The sequence below is a fragment of the Carcharhinus amblyrhynchos genome, chromosome 15 (genome assembly GCF_965287045.1).
Source record: "Carcharhinus amblyrhynchos chromosome 15, sCarAmb.v2.hapA, whole genome shotgun sequence".
NCBI lineage: Eukaryota > Metazoa > Chordata > Chondrichthyes > Carcharhiniformes > Carcharhinidae > Carcharhinus > Carcharhinus amblyrhynchos.
This window is the reverse complement of record NC_137338.1, coordinates 20440443-20463356: the sequence shown is the minus strand read 5'-3', so window position 1 is coordinate 20463356 and position 22914 is coordinate 20440443. Positions and strand designations below refer to the sequence as shown.

General features: G+C 41.7%; 1 protein-coding gene across 2 annotated transcripts in view; it reads left to right on the top strand.

Annotated features, from left to right (window-relative positions):
* Positions 1-22914, top strand: part of adgrg7.1 (adhesion G protein-coupled receptor G7, tandem duplicate 1) — a 41993-nt gene that overhangs the window by 12323 nt on the left and 6756 nt on the right. For both annotated transcript variants that reach the window (XM_080203226.1, XM_080203224.1), the window contains exons 5-12: positions 2756-2920; positions 4890-4987; positions 7574-7710; positions 8652-8759; positions 9112-9272; positions 15923-16078; positions 18352-18464; positions 21726-22060. In XM_080203226.1, the coding sequence (XP_080059352.1) occupies positions 2756-2920; positions 4890-4987; positions 7574-7710; positions 8652-8759; positions 9112-9272; positions 15923-16078; positions 18352-18464; positions 21726-22060 (1273 nt within the window). The remainder of the gene's footprint in view (positions 1-2755; positions 2921-4889; positions 4988-7573; positions 7711-8651; positions 8760-9111; positions 9273-15922; positions 16079-18351; positions 18465-21725; positions 22061-22914) is intronic.

Genomic DNA, 22914 nt, shown 5'->3' with positions numbered 1-22914 from the left:
TCTCCCTCAGTATACCTGAACAGGCGCTGAAGTGTGGTAACTAGGGGACTTTCACAGTAACTTCATTACAGTGTACTTGAGATGAAAAATAAATAAACTTAAGAAGAAGATCTTAGTCTTATATAGAGCCTGTGATATCCTCAAGCGCTGTCAACAAATTCATTTCAGATGTAGATTATCACTGCCAGGTGTAGGCAGAAACAGCATTTCATTCTGCAATGGGTACATGTTGGATAAGACACCAGGAAACACCCCTGCTCATCTTTGCTTAATGCCCTGAGATCTTTTATGTTCAATTGAACAGACAGAAGAAGTCCTTTGTGAAAGAGCCTGCCTCTAGCAACGTAGCTTTTCCTCATGACATTGAGTGAAGTACTTTCATTCTCAGGTGAGATTATCTGCTCAAATTCCTGAAGTTAAGTTTGAGCCCACGATTTAGAGGTGATAACATTGCCTCTGAGCCAAACTGGCATCAGGTTCACTAATGTCCTTTAGGGAAGTAAATCTGTTGTTCTTACCTGGTCTGACCCACATGTGACTCCAGAGCCACAGCAATGTGTTTGACTCTCAATTGCCCTCCAAGGCATTAAGAGATAGGCAATCAACGCTGGCCAGCCAGTGATGCCAATGTCCCACAAATGAATGTATAAAAAAAAATCAAATGATCAGAACTTATCTTCAAAAAAAGATCCAATTAAGACACCAATAAAGCTAGTTTCATAAGGTGGCACGGTAGCACAGTGGTTAGCACTGCTGTCTCACAGCACCAGAGACCAGGGTTCAATTCTTGGGTTATTGTGTGACGTTTGCATGTTCTCCCCGTGTCTGCATGGATTTCCTTCGGGTGTCCCGGTTTCCTCCCACTGTGCAAAGATGTGCGGGTTAGGTGGATTGATCAGACTAAATTGACCCTTGGTGTCAGGGGAATTAGCAAGGGTAAGTAACTAGGTGGTGTTACAGGGATCGGGCCTGGGGAGGGGATTGTAGTCGGTCTAGGCTTAATGGGCCAAATGGCCTCCTTCTGCACTGTAGGGATTCTCTAATTCTATAAAGACATATGAATCTGTGGAATACTCAAAATCAGTTGTTATTTTTGTTTTTCTGTATTTAGCAGTTGGATGTTTGAGCTCAAAGATAATAAGTACTTGTATTAAAATTAGTTCTGTTCCATCAGGTGGATAAGTCACCTGAATGGATGGAATACACCTCAGGGTCCTTAAAAAGACAGCTGAGAAATTGTGGAGACAATGGTGGTGATCGTTCAGTAATCACTGGAGGCAGGGAGGGTCCCAGAGGACTAGAAAGTAGCTAATGTAACACCATTAATTAGCCAGTTAGCCTGACTTCAGTCATTATTAGCCAGTTAGCCTGACTTCAGTCATTGGCATGATTTCAGAGTCCATTATTAAAGATGAGATTGCGGAGTACTTGGAAGTGCATGATAAAATAAAACTGAATCAGCATGGCTTTGTCAAGGGGAGGTCATGGCTGACAAGTCTGTTAGAGATCTTTGAGGAGGTAACAAGGAAGTTAGATAAAGGAGAACCAGTGGACATAATTTATTTAGATTTCCAAAAGGCACTGGACAAGGTGCCGCATAGGAGACTGTTAAATAAATTAAGCATCCATGGTGTTAAGAGTAAAATCCTGACATGGATAGAGGATTGGCTGACTGGCAGAAGACAGAGAATGGTGATAAAGGGGTCTTTTTCAGGTGGCAGCTGGTGAATAGTAGTGTGCCTCTGAGGTCAGTGCTGGGACCACAACTGTTCACAAGATACATTGACGATTTGGAGGAAGGAACTGAAGGCACTGTTGCTAAGTTGCAGATGATACAATGACTTTTAGAGGACAGGTAGTATTGAGGAAGCAGGAGGGCTGCAGACGGACTTGGACAGGTTAGGAAAATGGGCAAAGAAGTGGCAGATGGAATACAATATGGAAAAGTGTGAGGTTATTCACTTTGAAAAGAGGAATGGGGCCATAGACTATTTTCTAAATGAGGAAATGCTTAGGAAATCAGAAACACAAAGGGACTTGGGAGTCCTTGTTTAAGATTCTCTTAAGATTAATGTGCAGCCTCAGTCGGCAGTTAGGAAGGCAAATGCAATATTAGTATTCATGTCAAAAGGGTTAGAATACAAGAACAGGGATGTACTTCTGAGGCTGAATAGGGCTTTGATCAGGCCCCATTTGGAGTATTGTGGGCAGTTTTGGGCCCCTTATCTAAGGAAAGATGTACTGGCATTGGAAAGGGCCCAGAGGAGGTTCACAAGTATGATCCCTGGAATGAAGAGCCATTCATATGAGGAATGGTTGAGGACTCTGGGTCTGTGCTCGTTGGAGTTTAGAAGAATGAGGGGGGATCTTACTGAAATTTACAGGATACTGTGAGGCCTGGGTAGAGTGGATGTGGAGAGGATGTTTCCACTAGTAGGTAAAACTAGAACCAGAGCACACAACCTCAGGCTAAAGGGACGATCCTTTAAAGCAGAGATGAGGAGGAATTTCTTCAGCTAGAGAGTGGTGAATCTCTGGAACTCTTTGCCGCAGAAGTCTGTGGAGGCCAGGTCATTGAGTGTCTTTAAGCCAGAGATAGATATGTTCTTGATTAATAAGGGGATCAAGAGTTATGGGGAAAAGGCAGGGAAATGGGCATGAGAAAAATATCAGCCATGATTGAATGGCAGAGCTCAATGGGCCGAGTGGCCTTATTCTGCTCCCATGTCTTACGGTATTATGGTCTTATCAACAGATAATGAAACATACTGGTATCACGGAAGAAGAATTGGTGAAAATTGCAACTGCTGCTCAGATTCTGACTTCAGAACCTCATGAACTAACTTCAGAGAACATCGGCTTTGCTGCTGAAATAGTGCAGCGTGTTTTGAGTCAGTCAGATATATTAGACTCATTTGTGGTAAGAAGTAATTACTGTCTTATTCACATTGAAATGGAATGCAAGGCAACAACATAAACTTTTACCACCATACACATAATGTGGCAACAAGATCGGTTTCCTCGCACAGTCTAAAGATATGCAGGCTACATTAATTTTGCCATGCTAAATTGTCCATTAATGTCCCAAAATATATATAAGTTAGGGGTATTATTGTGTCATAATACATGTTTTTACAGGCATAGAGTTATGGGAATAGGTCCTGAATAAGAGTCATTGTAGACTTGATGGGCCGAACAGCCCCCTTCTGCACTATAGGAATTCTATGAAGACCAAGCAAGAGATTGGAATTCCCAGTCAGGTAGCTCACTCCCTGACTCCTGTTCAAAGACCGTTCACCACAAGGCACAAGTCAGAAGTATATTTTTTAAAATTCATTTTACGGGATTTGGGCATCGCTGCCTAGGCCAGCATTTATTGCCCATCTCTCGTTACCCTTTACAAGGTGATGATGGGCTGCCTTCCTGAGCTGCTGCAATCCCTGAGCTCAGGTACATCCTGTTGGATGATCTCAACCTGTTGGATTTTAATCTGGTGTTGTGAGGCTTCTTATTGTGTTTACCCCAGTCCAATGCCAGCATCTTCACTTCAGGTACGTCCACAGTGCTGTTAGGGAGGGAATTCCAGGATTTTGATCCAGCAACAGTGAGGATATTTTGGCCTTGGAGGGAGTGCAGAGGAGGTTTACTAGGCTGATGCTGGAGTTGAGGAGGTTGAGCTATGAGGAGAGGCTGAATAAACTAGGCTTGTACTCGTTAGAGTTTAGAAGAATGAGGGGAGATCTCATTGAGACGTATAAGATGATGAATGGGATGGATAGGATAGAGGTGGAGAGACTCTTCCCACTCAGAAAGGATAGTAGGACTAGGGGGCACAGCCTCAAGATAAAGGGGGGGCGGTTTAGAACGGAGTTGAGGAGGAACTTCTTCACTCAAAGGGTGGTGAATCTCTGGAATTCTCTGCCCATTGAAGTGGTGGAGGCTGCCTCGCTAAATATTTTTAAGACGCGGGTTGATGGGTTTTTGATAAGAGAGGGGATTAAGGGTTATGGGGAGAGGGCGGGAATGTGGAACTGAGCCACGACAGATCAGCCATGATCTTATTGAATGGCGGGGCAGGCTCGAAGGGCTAGATGGCCTACTCCTACTCCTGCTCCTATTTCTTATGTTCTTATGTTTCTTAAGTCATTGCGGGGTGGGCTGGCATTGAGTGGGTTGGCTTCGCATCAACTTTGCTGCCAGGTGGAAAGTGAATGGATCGGGAACTTGCAGCAATCCCTGCTTCATGTTACTGCATGAACGGAGCATAAATTTGAAATCATCCCTACCACCTCTACTAACCCAGGAACAGACACGGGAACATAGAAAAGGAGTCTGCTGTTTAGTCCTTCCAGCCCATTCCAACCATTCAAGATCATAGCAGATCTGACAACAAATTCCATATACCAGCCTTTGATTCAAATTCCTCAATACTTAGAGTTAACAAAAATTTATCAGTCAGATTTAATATTAACAATTGATCAAGCATCCTTCTGAGGCTTGAGAATAACGCAAAAAGGAGGAATTGAGGTAAATAAAATTACCTCATCCCTCACTGTACCTGAACAGGCGCCAGACTGTGGCGACTAGGGGATTTTCACAATAGCTTCCCTGCAGTGTTAATGTAAGCCTACTTGCCACACTAATAAATAAACTTTTAAAAAGAACTCATAGCTAAGATTCCGGGGAGAGTGGTAGTGTCAAAACAATGTTGCTGCAGCCCATTCTGCAAATTGTACATATTGCTGCCATAGGGTGTCAATGTTGAGTGCAGTGGCAGGAATCAAGCAGGCTGCTCTCTTCTGTATTATGTTGAACTTCTTGGTAAACGGTTTGCTTTGAAATGGTTATTAGAATCTACACAACTATACAGTTTGTTTCATTATTTGCAGGCTGCTTCCTTGGCAATTACTACAATCAGTCAACTTCTCAATGTTAATGAAACAGCATTTGATTCCACAAATAAAGAGATCTTTGACATTACACAGAGGTGAGATAATGTTTATATTCTAAAGTAATGTGAATCATGCATAAATTCAATGCACTTTTGTTAGTTCTTATAGGACAATCTGGTATTCCCATTGGCATCTTGAGGAACTATGGTTCGATGATTATCCAGTTGAAGTCTTACTGTTCAGTAATAATACATTTTAAAGACATGATCAGCAGGTATATTAAGGAATTGTTTGACCATGAATTTTTCAGAAAGTAGGAACTTCTAAAGTAGAGGAAAAATTAGTGTCTGTTACATTTTTGGGATTTTTAATTTAGATTATTTTGGCTGTCACGTCTTAGGTCACAAATATATGTAAATGGGGAGAATTCTCTGGCCTTTCAGGCCAGTGGGAATCTCTGGTCCCACTAGCAGAACACCCATTCCCACAGGTTTCAGGGCATCTGGGAATAACATCAATGGGAAATCCCATTGACAGTGGTGGGACCAGAGAATCCCACTGCCAGCAAAGCATGCCATCTCCCACTGCCAGGAAACACATAGCAGGGGTGTCAGATCATTCCCTCCCAATGTCACTCGTAATTTTCTCAGCATTTGCATCAACAACATGTAATCTGGATGCAAACTAATTACATGCCTGAGAAGTTTGCATTTTTTTGGGCGAGCGAGTTATGTGAATAGCTACAGAGACCTTGGTCTTCTTAGAGCAGCAATCATCATCAGATTGCCGCTGCAGTTGAACATTCCCATGTCCCGTTACTGGTCATCGCTTCTTACCAGGTCTTCCAAGCCCAGCTTTTCCAGAAATGTGGAGTACAGTACCCCTCAGAGAAATCCATTGCAAAACTGTAGTGCTGAGGGAAAGACAGGAAGTGCCCCATTTCATTACACCGTAGCAGCCGTAAGTTAAGTTTAAATGTCCAATGTGAATCTTCATTAATGGCTGGAAGTTTGCGAATGGATGGGTGGATGAATGAGTGATTGGGTAGAGTGGTAAAATGGGTGGATGAGGTCAATAGGTAACATGGGTAGGATAAGTGGGTCAAGGGCAGGTGGGTGAGGTGGCAGGTGGGTGAGATAAGTGGGTGCAATGGCAGGTGGGAAGAGTGAAAAGTGGGTAAGGTGGGTAAGATGGCAGGTGGGTGAAGCAGTTCATGGGTAAGGTTGGGCAATCAGATCAAGGTCTGGTTAAGTCAGGGTGGTAAGTTGGGATAGTCAGGTCTGGTTGAATGGTACAGATTGGAATAGCTGGGGAAGTGAAGAGAATGTTTGTGGTGACTGTAAGTGATTGGATGGTAAGATCAGATAAAAATCCATCTGTTTGCTTCTGCTCCCACATCCAGATCATGTGTTGGCTGACCAGTTAGAGGCCAGCTGTCAGGAATGCCAATGACCATTATGAAGGGGGTTTCTGGGCATCTATGGATAGGACATCAAACAGGAATAGGGCGAGGATCTGAACCAGCAACCTGCCAACAAGTTACAAGTCCCTTTCTCCCTCACTCCCTCCTTAATTCTTACGTTAACCTATAAAAACTTAATAAATAAAGTCTGCTAACAATCAAATGATGCCACCGTCAGCTGCAGACTCTGCTGCTGCATCCAACCATGGTCCCATTTAAAGGCCATTTCATCCTTCCCGTGCCACCTCATACCTGGCATAACTCACTGCCAATTTTTTCCCCACACAATGAGTACAAAATGAAATGGGCAATGAAGAATTGCAATCAATTGTTTTTTTAACAAACCCAATAGCTTGTTAATTGGCTTTTCAAAAGAACAGATGTTCTTCCAATTTTGGCACCTGCCCACCATGTGTGTTATTGGAGATTCACAGTACAAAGTCTGACAGGTTTAAGTCCAACAGGTTTATTTGATAGTAAACTCACAAGCTTCTGAGGTTAAACTCTTTGTCAGGTGAAAGATGAAGAGTTTAACCTCGAAAGCTTGAGTTTACTATCAAATAAACCTGTTGGACTTAAACCTGGTGTTGTTAGACTTTGTACTGTGTGTACCCCAGACCAACGCCAGCATCTCCACGTTATTGGAGATTGACAGGATGACGTCAGATTGCCTACCCAACATCAATACGACATATTTTACTGGATTCTTTCATGGGATGTTGGCATCTCTGACAACACCAGTGTTTGTTGCCCATGCCTAATTGCCCTTGAACTCTGTAGCTTCCTAGGCCATTGTGGAGGTCAGTTAAGAGTCAGCCACATTCACGCTGGTCTGAAGTCATGTGTAGGCCAGACCAGGTAAGAATGGTAGATTCCCTTCTCTAAAAATTGTTGGTTTTTTACAACATTCAGTGTTTATTTCATTGGTCACCATTACTGAGGTTAGCTTTTGTATTCCAGATTTATTAATTGAATTTAAATTTCATCAACTCCTGGAGTGGGATTTGATCCCATGTCTCCAAGGTATTAGCCTGAGTCTGTGGATTACAAGTTGACAATCACCACTATGCTGCTGCCATCTCCCCATATTTTAAGTAAGCGCAGGGCGGGGGAAGTGGACTGCTTGATTTGCGGCCATAAAATGCACCCCTATGGTTATTTGTACATGGGTGTTTATATTTGCGTGCATGGAGGGCACTGACTCTGCATTTCATTCCAGTGTGACAGAAATTTTGGGTAACGTCCTCACAGATTTAGAAATTAATTTCAGCCAAGTGGTCCAGCCCAACCTTGCAGCTTCATCCATTGTATTAGAGAATGGCACGACTCATGGAATTATGCTTTCTGTATTAAAAGGTACAAATTTCTTTGATCTTACTTTCACCTGTCTACATATACAACTGTAAGGACAGTAGTTTGGGATGCATTCTGTCGTCTGCATCTAAAACTTATTTGCTGTAAATGTGAGTTGTACCATACTCCTTCTCCCCAGCCTGTACAAACCCCAACTCATCTGGAAGACATCCACCTACATCCTATTCTAACCAAGTTCCACACATTCCTTGCCACAATTCTGTGTGCCCTTGAAATCTGCCTTTTGATCCCTCCCACCGCAGCAACTGACAATCTTCAGCGGCAAATTTTGAAGGTTTCCTCAGTAGATTCACATAGATATTTGTTGGGTTTCTCAACCGGATTGTGCTGAATTCATAGATCATAGAATCCTACAGGGCATAAGGAGGCCATTTGGGACCACAATCCCACCTAGCTCCTATCCCCACAACCCCATGCATTTACCCTAGATAATCCCCCTGATACCAAGGGGCAATTTAACATTGTCAACCCGCCTAACCTGCACATCTTTGGACTGTGGGGGGAAAATGGAGTACCCAGAGAAAACTTACACAGACATGGGGAGAATGTGCAAACTCCACACAAACAGTGACCCAAGCCGGGAATTGAGCCCCAGGTCTCTGGCGCTGTGAGGCAGCAGTGCTAATCACTGTGCCACTGGGCCACCCCAAATTGGCCTGTATCAGACCAATATCACTTTACTGTGATGACATAATTAAGGAGAGCAGCTTCTCTAAATTAAAACGGTAATGTCAACATATGAATTTACTAAAATTCTGCTCTACCAGGGTTATTCCTGTTGATGTCACAAAATTAAAGTGGGAAATGAATCAGTATCATCTGGTAGTTTTCTCGTGCCCCCCCACCTCCCTCCCCAGCCAAATCAAGATGTGAGTATTTTAAATCATGGATATCTCTGAAATGATCAATTGTGTCTATTACAGGGTGTGATGACACCTTAGTCTCAAAACGAATTGAACTCAACAGCAACGCTGCAAAGTTTTTATTAAATACAAATGCAGAAGTTCAGATGTTTGTCAATGTTTCCACAAGTAAGTGTAATGGTTTTCTGTTGTCTTCAAATAAGCCATTTTAACAAATCATTTTATAAAATCCAGACCGTTTTGGAATGCCATAACTTGAAGCTTTCCAAGTTCCAATTAACGTAAGACGCAGAATAATGTCATCTGATTTGAATTGATTTATTATTGTCACATGTAACGGGATATATTGAAAAGTATTGTATCTTAGGAACTATTACAGACAAAACATACCATTCATAGAGTACACAAGGGAGAAGGAAAGGATAGGGTGCAGAATATGATGTTACAGTTACTGCTAGGGTGTGGAGAAAGATCAGCTTAATGTGTATTTGATGTGAAAGTGACATTGGATCTTATGCAGATAGCACTCAAGATGGAAAATTGGGAATTATCCTGTATCAAAACGACAAGTTCTTTCCATCCAAAGTCCACCATAGTATAAACAACCAGAGCCGTCGAGTCATTTCTGGAAATATTGCGGAAGGAGTACTGAACGGTGTTGAACTACTTTTTAACCCAAAGGTAGGTGTATCATTTTGTTTTGAAGCAATATGCTACCATTCCAACAATACTTGCTGTATTACAGAAAGGCACAGTTAACTATAGGAAGCATGGCCTCCTTACAATAATTTAAAGTGTGTTTATAATCTGATAATAAAGTACATTTCGATGCATTAATAACTAAAAATGATTAATTTAAGAGTAGCTTTAAATCAGGATCAGGCATGATGGTATCGAGATTTAAAACTCAACAGGGTGTTTCCATGACACTTAGTGAGAGAAGCTAACTTAGAATGCAAAGCATTAGGGAACCAAGCCCAATCATTGAGCCATAAAGTTAGATTAAGCACCAATGTTGTTTTAAGTTCGTAATTACTGATATTCTTAACAAATATGATAGAAGAACAAAACTCTGCAATGTGGGCAACATGACTTGGGTTATAAGAATCATGTAAAATTGGACATACAAAAGAACTCAAGATGACAGGATCTGAAAATAAATAAATCAAAATCTAAATTCACACTCAGTATTTAATGTAATTTTAAGAGGAAAATTTTTAGTTTACACCATTATAATCAAACTGAATATGATCCCTTCAGAAAGGAATTAGCCATATGAGTCCAACCATACCCAAATTTCTGCATTCAAGTTTGAGTTGGTCCACCATCACAAACTTAGCTGCACCAAAGATTGCCAAGAATAAAATGCAACATTAATTGACTAAGGCTTAGACATTAAACACTACAAAGGTGTGCTCTGCCCAGTGAATGAGACAAGAGTCCTTTTCAGTGAGTTGGGTTACACCCAGAGAATCACACCCATCTGCCAATTACATCCCAACTCTTCCATCTCTATTCCTAGATATACCCTGTCTCAGAAATCAGACAGACACAACAGAGATGGGGCACAGTGATGTACAAACAGGTAGATGTGGGCTTATGAGCACTCATTATTGACTGTAAACTCTGAAATTATTGCAAATCAAACAAGAGCAAAAAAAAACTCCAGCCAAACACCACTTACCGTGATCCCTCAGCTGATGATTTAGTACTCCTTAATGTTAGCCATCACTATCATGGAGGAAACATTGAAGTTACAAGGGCATACAGAATGTCTATATCGATGTCTAACATCAAGTATATACTACTGCTGAAAATTACAACCATAAGATCCGGCTTGTGGAGGCAATGAGGCAATTAACACGAGAATGAGTTATTTGACCTTGGCCTCATTAATTTACCTGCCATACATGACAGCATTGACTAGTGTCCACCATACAAACTTTGTGGGAGTACAGAGTTGAATTCACAGGAAGAACACCCTCCATCATCTCATGCGGCAATACTGCCATATTAATTTGATAGATTGAGAACTGCTGCAGAAGCTCAAAACTAAATATCCAGAAGGTACATGGGCTACTAGCAGCTGCATAATGGTTTTCTATCACATCTAAAAGTTCACAGTCGACAGTCTTTTGGTCTGGAATAGCCTTAACTTCACTCCTCAACCAACATCAAGTCAGGGGATTAACTCTGGTCGATGAGGAGTGTAGAAGAACATATCAAGAGCAGCATCAAGTGTACTTGCAAATTAGAGATTGCCATTTTGAGGTTAAAACACCGGGGCTACAGGCATGGAGAAAGCAATAGCAAAATATTACAGATGGAGAGTTAAGTGATCCCACAACTAATGGATCAACTCAAAGCTCTCTTGTGTTAGCACATATGGTTTGAATGATGATGGATAATTAAGCAATGGAAAGAGAAGGCTTCAGGAATATCCACCCTCAACAAAAGCAGCAATCAGCATTTCAGTGCAAAAGATAAGGCTGCATCTTTTTTAACCATCTTTTTTAGCCATGGATGACAAAAGTAAATGATCCTTTTGAGCCTCTTCCTGAGTTCCTCATCATCCCTCCTCCCAGTTCTCAACCAATTTTATTCACGTCGCGTGATAAAGAAATTGTTTAAAAACAATGGATACAGCAAAGACTTTGGGGTCTATTAACATTCCATCAGTAGTGAAGGCTTGTACTCCAGAATTAGCTGTATCCCCACACAAGCTACACATAGCCACAATGCAGATGTCTACCAAAAAATGTAGAACATTCCTCGGGTATATTTGATTACACAGAGCAGGTGTTAGGAAGCAGAGGTAATTTTAGAAAAAGATACAGATTTAACTGAGTTTAATTTAGCACTTTTGTGTAAGAAAGAGTTAAAACCCTAGTTGGATCATGTTAAACAAAGGTTTGCATGTATGAGGGTTTTGGTTTAATTTCAATATTGTCTGAATTGTGATTTAAGAGTTTATGGCATGAAGAGCAAACAACGCTTCGAGAAGGACTGAGCCATTGCTTAGCAACCAGGGACCATGTTTCAGTCAGAAAGACCTTTTAAGTTTAGTTTTAACTAGGCCCTAGGCATTTGGAGATTAGTAGCTAGAGAGAAAATAGCTCTCACAACTCTGCCAGAAGCAGGAACAGGGCAATGGAATAATGGACAAGAAAGCAAGTCCCAGAGCAGATAGGTCTAGGGAAGACTGATGTCAAAGGGACACAATGAACTGAATTTTTCAGAAGGTACTGTTCATTGAAGTTAAAAATACAGCTGAAAAGTGCAGACATAGTAAAGATGGCTAGCGAGAAGCTAAATGTCTCATGTAAGTCTAAGGTTGGTGATTGCTTAATACAACCTGTAAAACAGTATTGTTCTATTGGCATAGCTGTATGCCTAAGAGATTGTGTGGAAGCTTGAATGCATGTGGCAATTCAAGGCAGTAGAATACTGAAGGGACAGTTGGAAATCCTGGAAGTGGATCCTTGATGAGGCAAAGATTTAAGAGTAGATTCTAACGTGTGCCTTTTTGAGTGTAAGATTTGGGGACACGCTCATGTGGAAGCCAGACTCCAGTGAGACTAGTGGCTCACAGTAATAGAGGGATTTTAGGAGAGGTTTGAGTGGGATGACAGTTAGCCTATTGGCTTACAGGGACTGTGTATTTAATGAGAACATTATAGCAGAAGATAAATTTTGTATTCTGTTATCTGTAAAATCAAAATAATGTTTGTGAAGAAAGTAGAATGAAGGAATATTGCATTGCAGTCAAACTTTTCATATTTAATCATAGAATCCCTACGGTATAAAAGGAGATCATTTGGCCCATCAAATCTGCACTGACAACAATCCCAGCCAGGCCTAGCCTCTTAACCCCATGTAATCCCTAACCCTAACCCCCCTGACCCTAAGGAGCAATTTAGCATGGCCAATAGCCTAACTCAAGTTAATGAATATCAAAGACTTGTGTGGCTGCATCTGTGCCTTGCACAAAGGAAAATGCTTATGGCCAATCATCTGAGTCCCAGGATGCTGTTGCAGGAGGTCCTCAGGGCAGTTTTATTGGACCTGATTTTTCACTTTATCAATCAGTTTTCCTTGATCATAAGGTCAGAAGTGAAGCTGTTTATTGAGAATTATGTAGCATTTAGCTTTATTCATAATTCCTCACTGAATGAAGTAGTCCATTTCTTCATGCAGCAATACCTGTGTAATGACACTAGGGTCAATGAGTGAGATGTAAAAGCTTTGCTACTCCCAGAAGCTATCTTACTCCCAGAAGTTCCTTAATAGAGTTCAATCTCTGGTAATTCAGGCCTCAATCTCTGGTAATTCACGTAACTATCCCTTGGTCAACTAGTGAGGCATTCCTCCAAAGAACATATGCCAGATACCACTGAAGGTCAGAGGTTTAAGAACTCTCAGCAAAAATGATTCTGCACTTTTCTCTATTATGATAAAACCTATGTAAAGGGCAAGAAAAGACTCTGCCTTCCCTTGACCCCCTCCCTCCCAGAAGCCTAAATCTTCATCTGTCTCAGGTGCTGCTGCAGTTCCAGCTGCTCTGCTAAACCTCTGCTGAAGTTTGAATGGGAATATGATGTAACAGCTGCAGACATCTTCTCCATTGCTGCTTTCACAGTTTTGTTCTTTTAAAATCTTTTCGCTACCTCACTGAAATGTTCTTCCTGCATCCGCCACCACTTTTTATCTAACTCCATTAAGACTCCAACTTTTCGCTGCCTTCTCCAATTCCATTAAATAGTTCACTTGTTTTTTCAGTTTTAAGGAATGTTTTGCAACTAAAATATTAATGTGTCTTTTGTAGATGCTGATACACTGGCCATGCAAGCAGAGTATTAAAATAGATGCAGTGTTCCAATAATATTTTTCAGACTTAGGGCATGTGGTTTCATTTTGCTGCTTAAATATGAGAACATAGTGAAGAATTATCCTGGTCGCAATACAGATCTCAACATTGACCATAGAATATACTGCATCGTGGGTAGAATACATTGGGAGTGCCATCACTGCAAGGTTTCCAGCAGTTCGTGAAGGCGTACTGCCACATTCTCAAGATCACTAGAGATGGGCACTGAATGCAACTTTTTCAATGTCATCTGAAGAAATAAAGATTAAAGCTCAGACATTTTGTTAGTTGATGTTTTCATAAGCTTACGTCATTATAAAAATCAATGAAAAATGGTTACTTTTCTCTTAATCATCCAACCTAACAGCCGTAACATTTCATCATCTGGTCCTGATGGACAAACTAAAGATTGATTCATGTATCATTTTTAACTTTTACTTTTGGACTCACTTCACATTTCTAATCCGTGTGTGTTTCTCTTAATAAATTATTACAACAGGTCCCTGGGTGAGGTCCCCCAATTTGTTGTGATTTTGGCCAGGTAACCCCAAATTGTTCTGCTCCCAGGTACAGAGGGATGAACTAATTCCCCTCCTTTGTTCGCAAAAAGATTAATTTACAAAGGATTTTTTCTCTCGTGGATATCTTTACCCATTCCAAATGTTCTTATGTTTTAAAAGGATCCAATTTAACAAGGCTTCCTTGAGTTAAAGAAAGAGTGAGTTTATTGGTTATGAAAACACGGGAAGTAATAAAAATGCAGGGCACAGAGATTAGAAATGTGAAATGAGTCCAAAAATTAAAGTTGAGAAAGATAGATGAATCAGTCTTTGGCTTGTCCGTAAGGAGTAGATGATGAAATGTTGCGGCTGTTAAGTTGGGTAATTTTGGTATTATAGATGCCCTACCATATAGAAGGAGGCCATTTGATCCATCAAGTCTGCACCAACAACAATCTCACCCAGGTCCTATCCCCATAGTCCCACATATTTGCCCCATTAATTACTCTAAACTATGCAACCCGGGACATTAAGGAGCAATTTAGCATGGCCAATCAGCTTAACCTGCACATCTTTGGACTGAGACGATATTGAAGCATCCAGAGGAAACCCATGCAGACACTGGGAGAATGTGCAAACTCCACACCCAAGTCAGGAATTGAACAAAGGCCCCTGGAAGTGTGAGGCAGCAAGCGCTGCTGCCTCACAGCACCAGGGAACCAGGTTCAATTCCAGCCGGGTGAGTGTCTGTGTGGAGTTTGCACATTCTGTTCGTGTCTGCGTGGGTTTCCTTCAGGTGGTCCAGTTTCAGCTCACATTCCAAAAGATGTGTGGGTTAAGTTGATTGGCCATGCTAAATTGCCCCATTGTGTCAGGGGGACTAGCAGGGTAAAGGAGGAGGTTTAGGGGGATAGGGCCTGGGTGGGTTGTGGTTGGTGCAGACTCCATCAGCCAAATGGCCTCCTCCTGCACTGTAGGGATTCTATGGTAGCACTGATTTTACCAGTTGGTTTGTAGATTCTTGCTTCTGCAGGTTAACTGAAGGGTGTTGTCCTGATTCCTTTTCAACTGTGGCTTTATCGACTTGTGACAAGCTTCCAGCAACCAGAGAGATTTGTTTTGCCTGCAAGCGCAGGAATGATTGGTAGATATTCTTCAGCTGTGACCTTCAGAGCACACACTATTATAGTAGAACTAGAACAGCAGACTAGCACACACAGACCAGTATTGCAGTTGGTTTTTAACCCCATTTCTTCTGTATTTCCAGAACTCTTTTTTTACCCAGAAACTGCTTTCTTTCAACTCGTATCGTATCCATAGTCAAGGATATAATGTACAAGTGATGGTTTCTGCTGTGATAGAAATCAGCCTCCATTATCTCTGCAACCAGTAGAGATTACAGTTCAATTTTTGCATTGCATCCCTCCCTTTGAAGCATCTGTGTCTGAAGGGTGCAACATTCTGTGTTCTCTGGTCATGTATGATCAGCAATGGAATTTTCCAACGAATGGTTATTTTGCAGTCTCAGCCAGTTTTTCCCTGTATGTCCATTTTTTAAAAACATGTATAGGCAGCATGATGGCATTGTGGTTAGCACTGCTGCCTCACAGGACCAAGGTTCGATTCCCGGCTAGGGTCACTGTCTGTGTGGAGTTTGCATGTTCTACCTGTCTGCATGGGTTTCCTCGGGGTGCTCCTCCCACAGTCCAAAGATGCGCAGGTTAGATGGATTGGCCATGCTAAGTTGACCCTTAGTGTCGGGGAGACTAACTGGAGAAAATGCATGTGGTTATGGGGATTGGGGTTGGGCGGGGTTGTGGTCGACACAGACTCGATGAGCTGAATGGCCCCCTTCTGCACTGTAGGATCCTATGATTCTATGTCATACTTAAAATTTCAATATGTCTGTAAGTAATTTGGGACTATTATCTGTTGTCATGACAAAATCTTATGTTTTTATTCAGTACAATTCTACAGAGTATTTCATTCATGATCATGCCTGCGTGTTTTGGGACTATGATGTGGATGATTGGAATACAGCAGGCTGCTCAAAGAGCACAGATGAGTTTGGGTATTTACGATGTCACTGTAATCACACTACTAACTTTGCAGTGCTGATGGTAAGACAACAATTATATTATAATCAAGTTTAATATTACATGAATGCAGACTTTTCAGCAGATTTTCTCACTCCAGGGATTTATTTTTTGTGTTAACTGATTCTGTGATAGACAAGTGATTGGTGCCTCAGGATATCAGGAATATGAGGGGTAGGCTGGAAGGTGGAGCTGAGATAGAGGATGAGCTAAGATTGGATTGAATGCTGGAGCAGGCTCAAGGGACTATGTGGTCCATTCTGCACCTATTTCTTATGATTATATGTTGTTATATGAACCCGCCTATGCTCGAATTCAAACAGTCAGCACTTTGTCATGGGGGTTGCGCTACAATGTCAAGATTTCCTCACAGAGTTTGAGAGGTTCGTCCACCGTGAAGTGCACCATTTTAAATTGTTGAACTTTGAATTGCTGTGAGGTCAATGTAAATGTCAGAATCTTGGGGCTCCAGTCTGGCAGAGTTTATACAATAACAGACCAGTGCCCCTCCTGTGAATTGTGTGGAAGTACATCTTAATGTCAATTATCTCACGGGCAAAATGATTTGCAGGCAATATGGATTTGGTTGACTTGTGGCAATCTTAAATTCATAACCCGGAAATGTAGTGTTCAGGTTAGGATGGTTTTCCTCCTCCTGCTTTTTGTCAGAGGTGCAAGATAGATCTGCATCAGTTACTCCTGTGGCGTAGTGAAGGCTGGGAAGTGTGGCTAGAGGGAGTAATGTGTAGAACAAGTATAATGGCTTCCAATAAGTTGACACTGAAGCATTGAAAGCACACTCTGAGAAGTTACAAATAATCACCCTTTAGACACAAAATGCTGGAGTTTCATCAAGGATATTTCATGTGCTCCAGTGGCGCAATCTGTTAGTGAGTTGGAATTTATAAAGCAGTGCAATCAGCAGGCTATGCCAGTGTTGTGAGTTTGAGCCTCACGTGGAGCAGATATGTGGGTGGCACAGTGGTTAGCATTGCTGCCTCACAGCACCAGGGATCTGGGTTCAATCCTGGCCTTGGGTGACTGTGTGGAGTTTGCAGGTTCTACAGATGTCTGCATGTATTTCCTCCAAGTGTTATGGTTTTTTCCCACAGTTCAAAAGATGTGCTGGTTAGGTTGATTATCCATGTAACATTACCCCTTTGTGTCCCAAGATGTGTAGGTTGGGGGATTAGCAGAGTAAATACGTGGAGTTATAGGGATAGGGCCTGTTCTGTTGGAGACTTGGTGCAGACTCGATGGGCCAAATGTCCTCATCCTGCTCTGTAGGGCGTATGTGTTAATATCTTTCCCTCCTGCCTTTTATCAATGGACTGATACATTGTTACTCACCACATGTCTACAACACAGCTGTAACCACTATATACTCACGTAAGAATTTACAAATCTTTTGAACTATGAATCTAGCTGTTTGTGGATAGTATAACAATATAACAAGCACCCTCTTATTTGGCCATGGCTGCAGATCTTCAGTTTCATTGATACAAGGTTTCCTAACCTGCCAATTTCACTGAAGGAACATTTCCCATTGTGCACGTACCTGGTTGGCCCCAGCGAATTATGAACAGCTTAGGCAACAGGTCCAATGACTATTAAAGTCAGATTCGTTGGTTAAGACAATGTTTAATAACCTATTTGGACATTTACGTTACTAAGCAATAGCTAGAAGCTTATTGCCAGCTTGCCTACTAATCCACCTTGTGAAACCTGGAAGAGGGCAGGATTAAATTCTGCACTTGCAGCAGGTCTTTTTCTCCTTGCCTTAGTAATTCTGTCCATTATCGCAAAGGCAAGAGTGAGTCAAATATTTATGAAAGTGAACTGCTGTTTACTGTCAGTTACAAATTCTCTTCAGTTGCAAAACTTGGCCATTGGTTTATTAGAGCTGTCTGAATTGGTGAATCACAGATTTGCTACAGCGCAGCTATTTGGCCCATCAATTAAAGTGGATCTAGGTGGAGCAAGTAATTGCTGATGACTAAAAATAATTAAAAGTTGAGAATCAAGAAAGCTTAGCCCTTCTGGTCTCTGCCCACAAATTTCTTTCCTAATCCTTTAAGTGGCAATGTGCACCTCTGTCACTCCCATATACATCTGAGCAAGATTTTACAACAGTATACCTCTAACTCACAGCGAGCGATGCCCTGGCATTAGCTAGTCTGAAAGAAGAATGTTGCAAAATTTGATGTTTTAAAGTTTCAGATACATAGCTATTTGTTTGGAAATAACATAATTTGCAAAACTCAATTGTGACCAATCTTTTATTTTTGTAATGATAGAGCTTCAGACAGAATTACACCTACACCGAACCATTAAACATTGTGTCCTATATTGGATGCGGGTTTTCAATAGCTGGGTTAACCATCACTATTGCATTTCAAATAATCACCAGGTAAGAACTTGAAATAATGCTAACTTGGCAAATGTATTAGTACAGTATCATTTCGACCTGCTTTATTATACTATGTATTCACATCAGGGAATGTGTCATTTTTTTACATCTTGAATCTAAAACAGATGCCACACCTCAGGTTCTCTTGGACTGGTTAGTTGGATGCAAAAAGATTTTCTTCAGTTCAGTGCTTCAAAAGGACCAATCATTTTGTAAACATGCCCTAGAGTGCACCAAGGTTTCACCTGAATTAGGTGAACACTTGAGGCAGTTGCCTGATGAAGGAGCAGCGCTCCGAAAGCTCGTGCTACCAAATAAACCTTTTGGACTTTAATCTGCTGTTGTGAGACTACTTACTGGGTGAACACATTTCATGCATTGCCCCAATTTTATCTCCAGGCAGGTGACTAGCAGTAAGTTAGAAATGCTCCCACTGTGGCAGAGAACAAGCCAAGGACAAAATGACTTTCAATACCTTATTAACATGACACTGGTTTACTTCCCTCTGCTGTGGCTTCTCACTCAGACAAGAGTTAAAATTAGTCATTGATAATGTCATTGGCTCCTAAACAACATATTTAATGAATGATCCTGTAAGATTTAGGCAAGTGGCTTCATGTTATACATTTAGAAATGTTGCAGATTACTTTAAAAGCTATAGCATGTTTTGATGGTGATGACTTCTGGGTGTGTGCTTTAGTTATTTTACTTTCAATTTTGTATTCTGCAGTGCAGACAGCAGTTCTTCAATAAAACTTGTTTAAAATTTTGATGTAAAATCATGGGTGGGATTTTCTGCCGCACTTGCCCCAAGACTAGAAAATCTTGCCCAAAAGTCAACAGACCTTTGCATGGTACGTGTCCAGTCCACTACAATTCCCATGGGTGGGATGGGAAAACTCCACCTCATGCTCTTTGTAAAATATTTTTTCTGCTCCTGCTTTTGAGTCACCTTGAATGATAGCTAGTTCAAAGAATAAAGAAAAGTACAGCACAGGAACGGGCCCTTTGGTCTTCTAAGCCTGCACCAACCATTGTACCCGACTGAACTAAAACCCCTTACCCTTCCAAGGACCATAGCACTCTATTCCCAGCCTATTCATTATTTATCAAGATGCCCCTTAAAACTCACTAACGTACCTGCTTCCACTACCTCCCTCAGCAGCAAGTTCCAGGCACCCACCACTCTCTGTGTATAAAAACTTGCCTCATACATCTCCTTTAAATTTTGCCCCTTGCACCTTAAACCTAAGCCCCCTAGTAACGGACTCTTCCACCCTAGGAAAAAGCTTCTGACTATCCACTCTGTCTGTGTCCCTCATAATCCTGTAGACTTCTATCAGGTCGCCCCCTCAACCTCTGTCATTCCAGTGAGAACAAACCAAGTTTCTCCAACCTCTTCTCATAGCTAATGCCCTCCATACCAGGCAACTTCCTGGTAAATCTTTTCTATACCCTCTTCAAAGATTCCACACCCTTCAGTAGCGTGGTGACCAGAATTGAACACTATGTTCCAAGTGCAGCCTAATTCTTTAAAGCTGCAACGTGACCGGCCAATTTTTAAACTCAATGCCCCGGTCAATGAAGGCAAGGATGCCATACGTGCCTGCTTGACTACCTTCTCCACCTGGGTTTCCAATTTAAGTGAACTGGCTTTTGCCAATGTTTACTTGGAATTTTTCATGAACATGTAAAACAGCGTTCTGGAGATTGTAACTTTTCCAATTATCTTTCCCCTCTCTCTCTATGTAAAAGTGCCTGACTTCCAGTAAGATACTCTGGGGGAAGAATTTAATCCAGGCAATGAGAGTCTCTCCCATCTCCTTTAGGGAAGACCTATTAGATTAAGTGCCAGTAGGACAAGTGCCTCAGTGGACCATCCCTAGGATCAAGGATCTTGAGGGCAGAAATCCCCCTCCCTATTGCCCCCCCCCCAAAAAAAATAATGTGGTGACTGCCCTGACTACCCCTGGGTGAAAAGCAGCAATGATGTCGTTAAGTAAGCATTAAGGGCCCCAATTTGCAACAGGGTAGGGACACCATCCATGAGTTTTCCCACCCCGGACTTAATCAGGACAGAAGCAGGAAGGCAGTGGGCTCAGCATCATCCCAAGCAATTAGCTGACCCCTCCTCCTGGGGAGGGCTTTGAATTCTGCCTTGTGTGTGGAAATCCCTGCTGCAAACCTGCGTTCAACCAATTCAAAATGCAGCCATGCACCGCATCATCTCCACCACTTATTTATTGTTTCACTTTGGCTGTGATTTCTTCGCGCTGAGCTATCAGTCAGGAAATGGACCACCTCATTGGCACTTCAGTCGTAGCGACATGTGCTTACAGCTCAGACCCAGTTACATTTTTTGATGGTTTAGATTCATTAGCAGGTTATCACATTATATTATTTATAACTTAAGAAACCGGAGTAAGAAGGAATTATATATGAATGGCATCTGGAGTGAGGTCATTTCTAACTTAATTATGCATTAATATGGCAATTCCAATGCTCTATCCAGCTCTGACCTTCCGCTCTCCGTGAACCTGTGCTCATCCAAAACTCCAGTTCGACTTGCTAAATCATAGTAAATTCACGCATCACCTGAGCCACATTGGCTTCTGGTCCAACAACTCAACTTCACAATTTGAATCATTACGTTGAAATCCCTCCGTTGCCCTTCCCTATTTCTGTAAAGTGCTGTAGTCTTCCAAGCTGCTTTCTGAGTTCCTCCAATTCTGGCCTTTGGTTCATCCTAGATATTTATCATTTTACCATTGGTAGCTCTGGCTTCAGCTGCTTGGGTCCTACATTCTGTCCCTCAGCGTCTCTGCCTCTATATCTCTCTCTCCTTTAGGTACATCCCAACATTTGGTTATCTGGCGTGATTAAATCTTTGTGTTGGCGTCAGATTTTTGCCCAATCAAGCTTCTGTGAGGCACCTTGGAACATTTTTATCCCTTTGAAGGGATTTAATGCAAGTTTTTGTTTATGCAATGAGAAAGAAATAGGATCTGAATGGCAGGACAGAAGATGGCACCATTATAGTGCTGGGCTTTCTTAGCTGGATATGGAAACTTTGCTGTTAAAGGAATTTTGTCATAGAAAATGAATAAGAAATATATTTTGCTACATCCTTCTTGAAATAGCAAATGCTGTTGTTTGATGTGCCCTACAATGGGATTTGCTGATAAGCTGTATTTGCAATGCATGTCCTAATCAGTCATTTTAAATAAAAGCAAAACTCTGTAATGAAGAATTTTTCTCCAGGCAAGCACGCAAGACCTCACTTACCTGGGTAACTGTGAGTCTTTGCGCATCGATGTTCATGGTTAATTTGATCTTCATCTCTGGGATAAACAACCCCAATGCTCAGAATGAAAGAAGTGCCGCCAACAATACAGAAAACATCGTTCTATCTTCTGACCGATCCAACCCACCGGAGGTTTACTCCTGCACTGCTGCTGCTGCCATCCTTCATTATTTTCTCATGGCGACGTTCACTTGGTCAGCACTGTATGGTGCACAGATGTATGTCCTTCTGGTTCGTGTGTTCAAACCACTACCACGGCATTTCTTGATATGGATTTCAGTGGTTGGATGGGGTAAGAGATCAGTTAACTTCAAGCAAGTATTCCCTTTTAATATTTTACACAGCTCCAGTACAAAGTCTGTTTTACCATTAATGTTTTGATCATTATTGCTTACTGTATAGGCGCAGATGTAAGATAAAAGTGCCTTTGGCTATAGCCAATCAGCATTATACCTTTACATTTTTATTTATAATTTCTAAACTATATATGGACGTCTTACTTGTTGCACTTGTTAATTGGAAGACTATGATGTACCAAAGAAAAATATGATATGCAGATTAATGAAGCACGATTTAGCTAATTTCCATGCAATCACTTTTGAAGAGCGTGGAGGTGGAATGTTTCCATTCTCTCCATAGAGCACTGGCGGAGGCAAGAAATGTGGTGTGCAGCTCGCTGGCTACACTGCTGGCTCTTTTCAACACATTCTGCAGAAAATATCTGCAGGCGTGACCCACGCCAACTCACTAGAGGGGTGGGGCCAGAAAAAGTCAATCATCTCAGTATCTTTTTCTGGTACAGCTCCATGTAAGTCACTGAATTTGCTGTTCATTGTGACGCATTTATTCTTAATGGTAAATGCCATGGAATGGAATGGCTGTAAGTGCAGAAAGAGGTCATTCAGCCCATGGAATCTGCACCAACTCTTTGAAAGAGCATCGTACCTTGGCCTATCCCCCCACCCCTACTCTTTGTCCCACCCTACTTGTCCCATTTCCCCTGTCCCTTGTCCCATTTCCTCCCCCCCCCCAACCCGCCGTGTCCCATCCACCCACCCCTTTGCCCCATCTCCACAACCCTGTACATTTACCATGGCCAATCCAATTCTAGAAAACAATTGTTAACATGCAGCTTTACAGTATTAA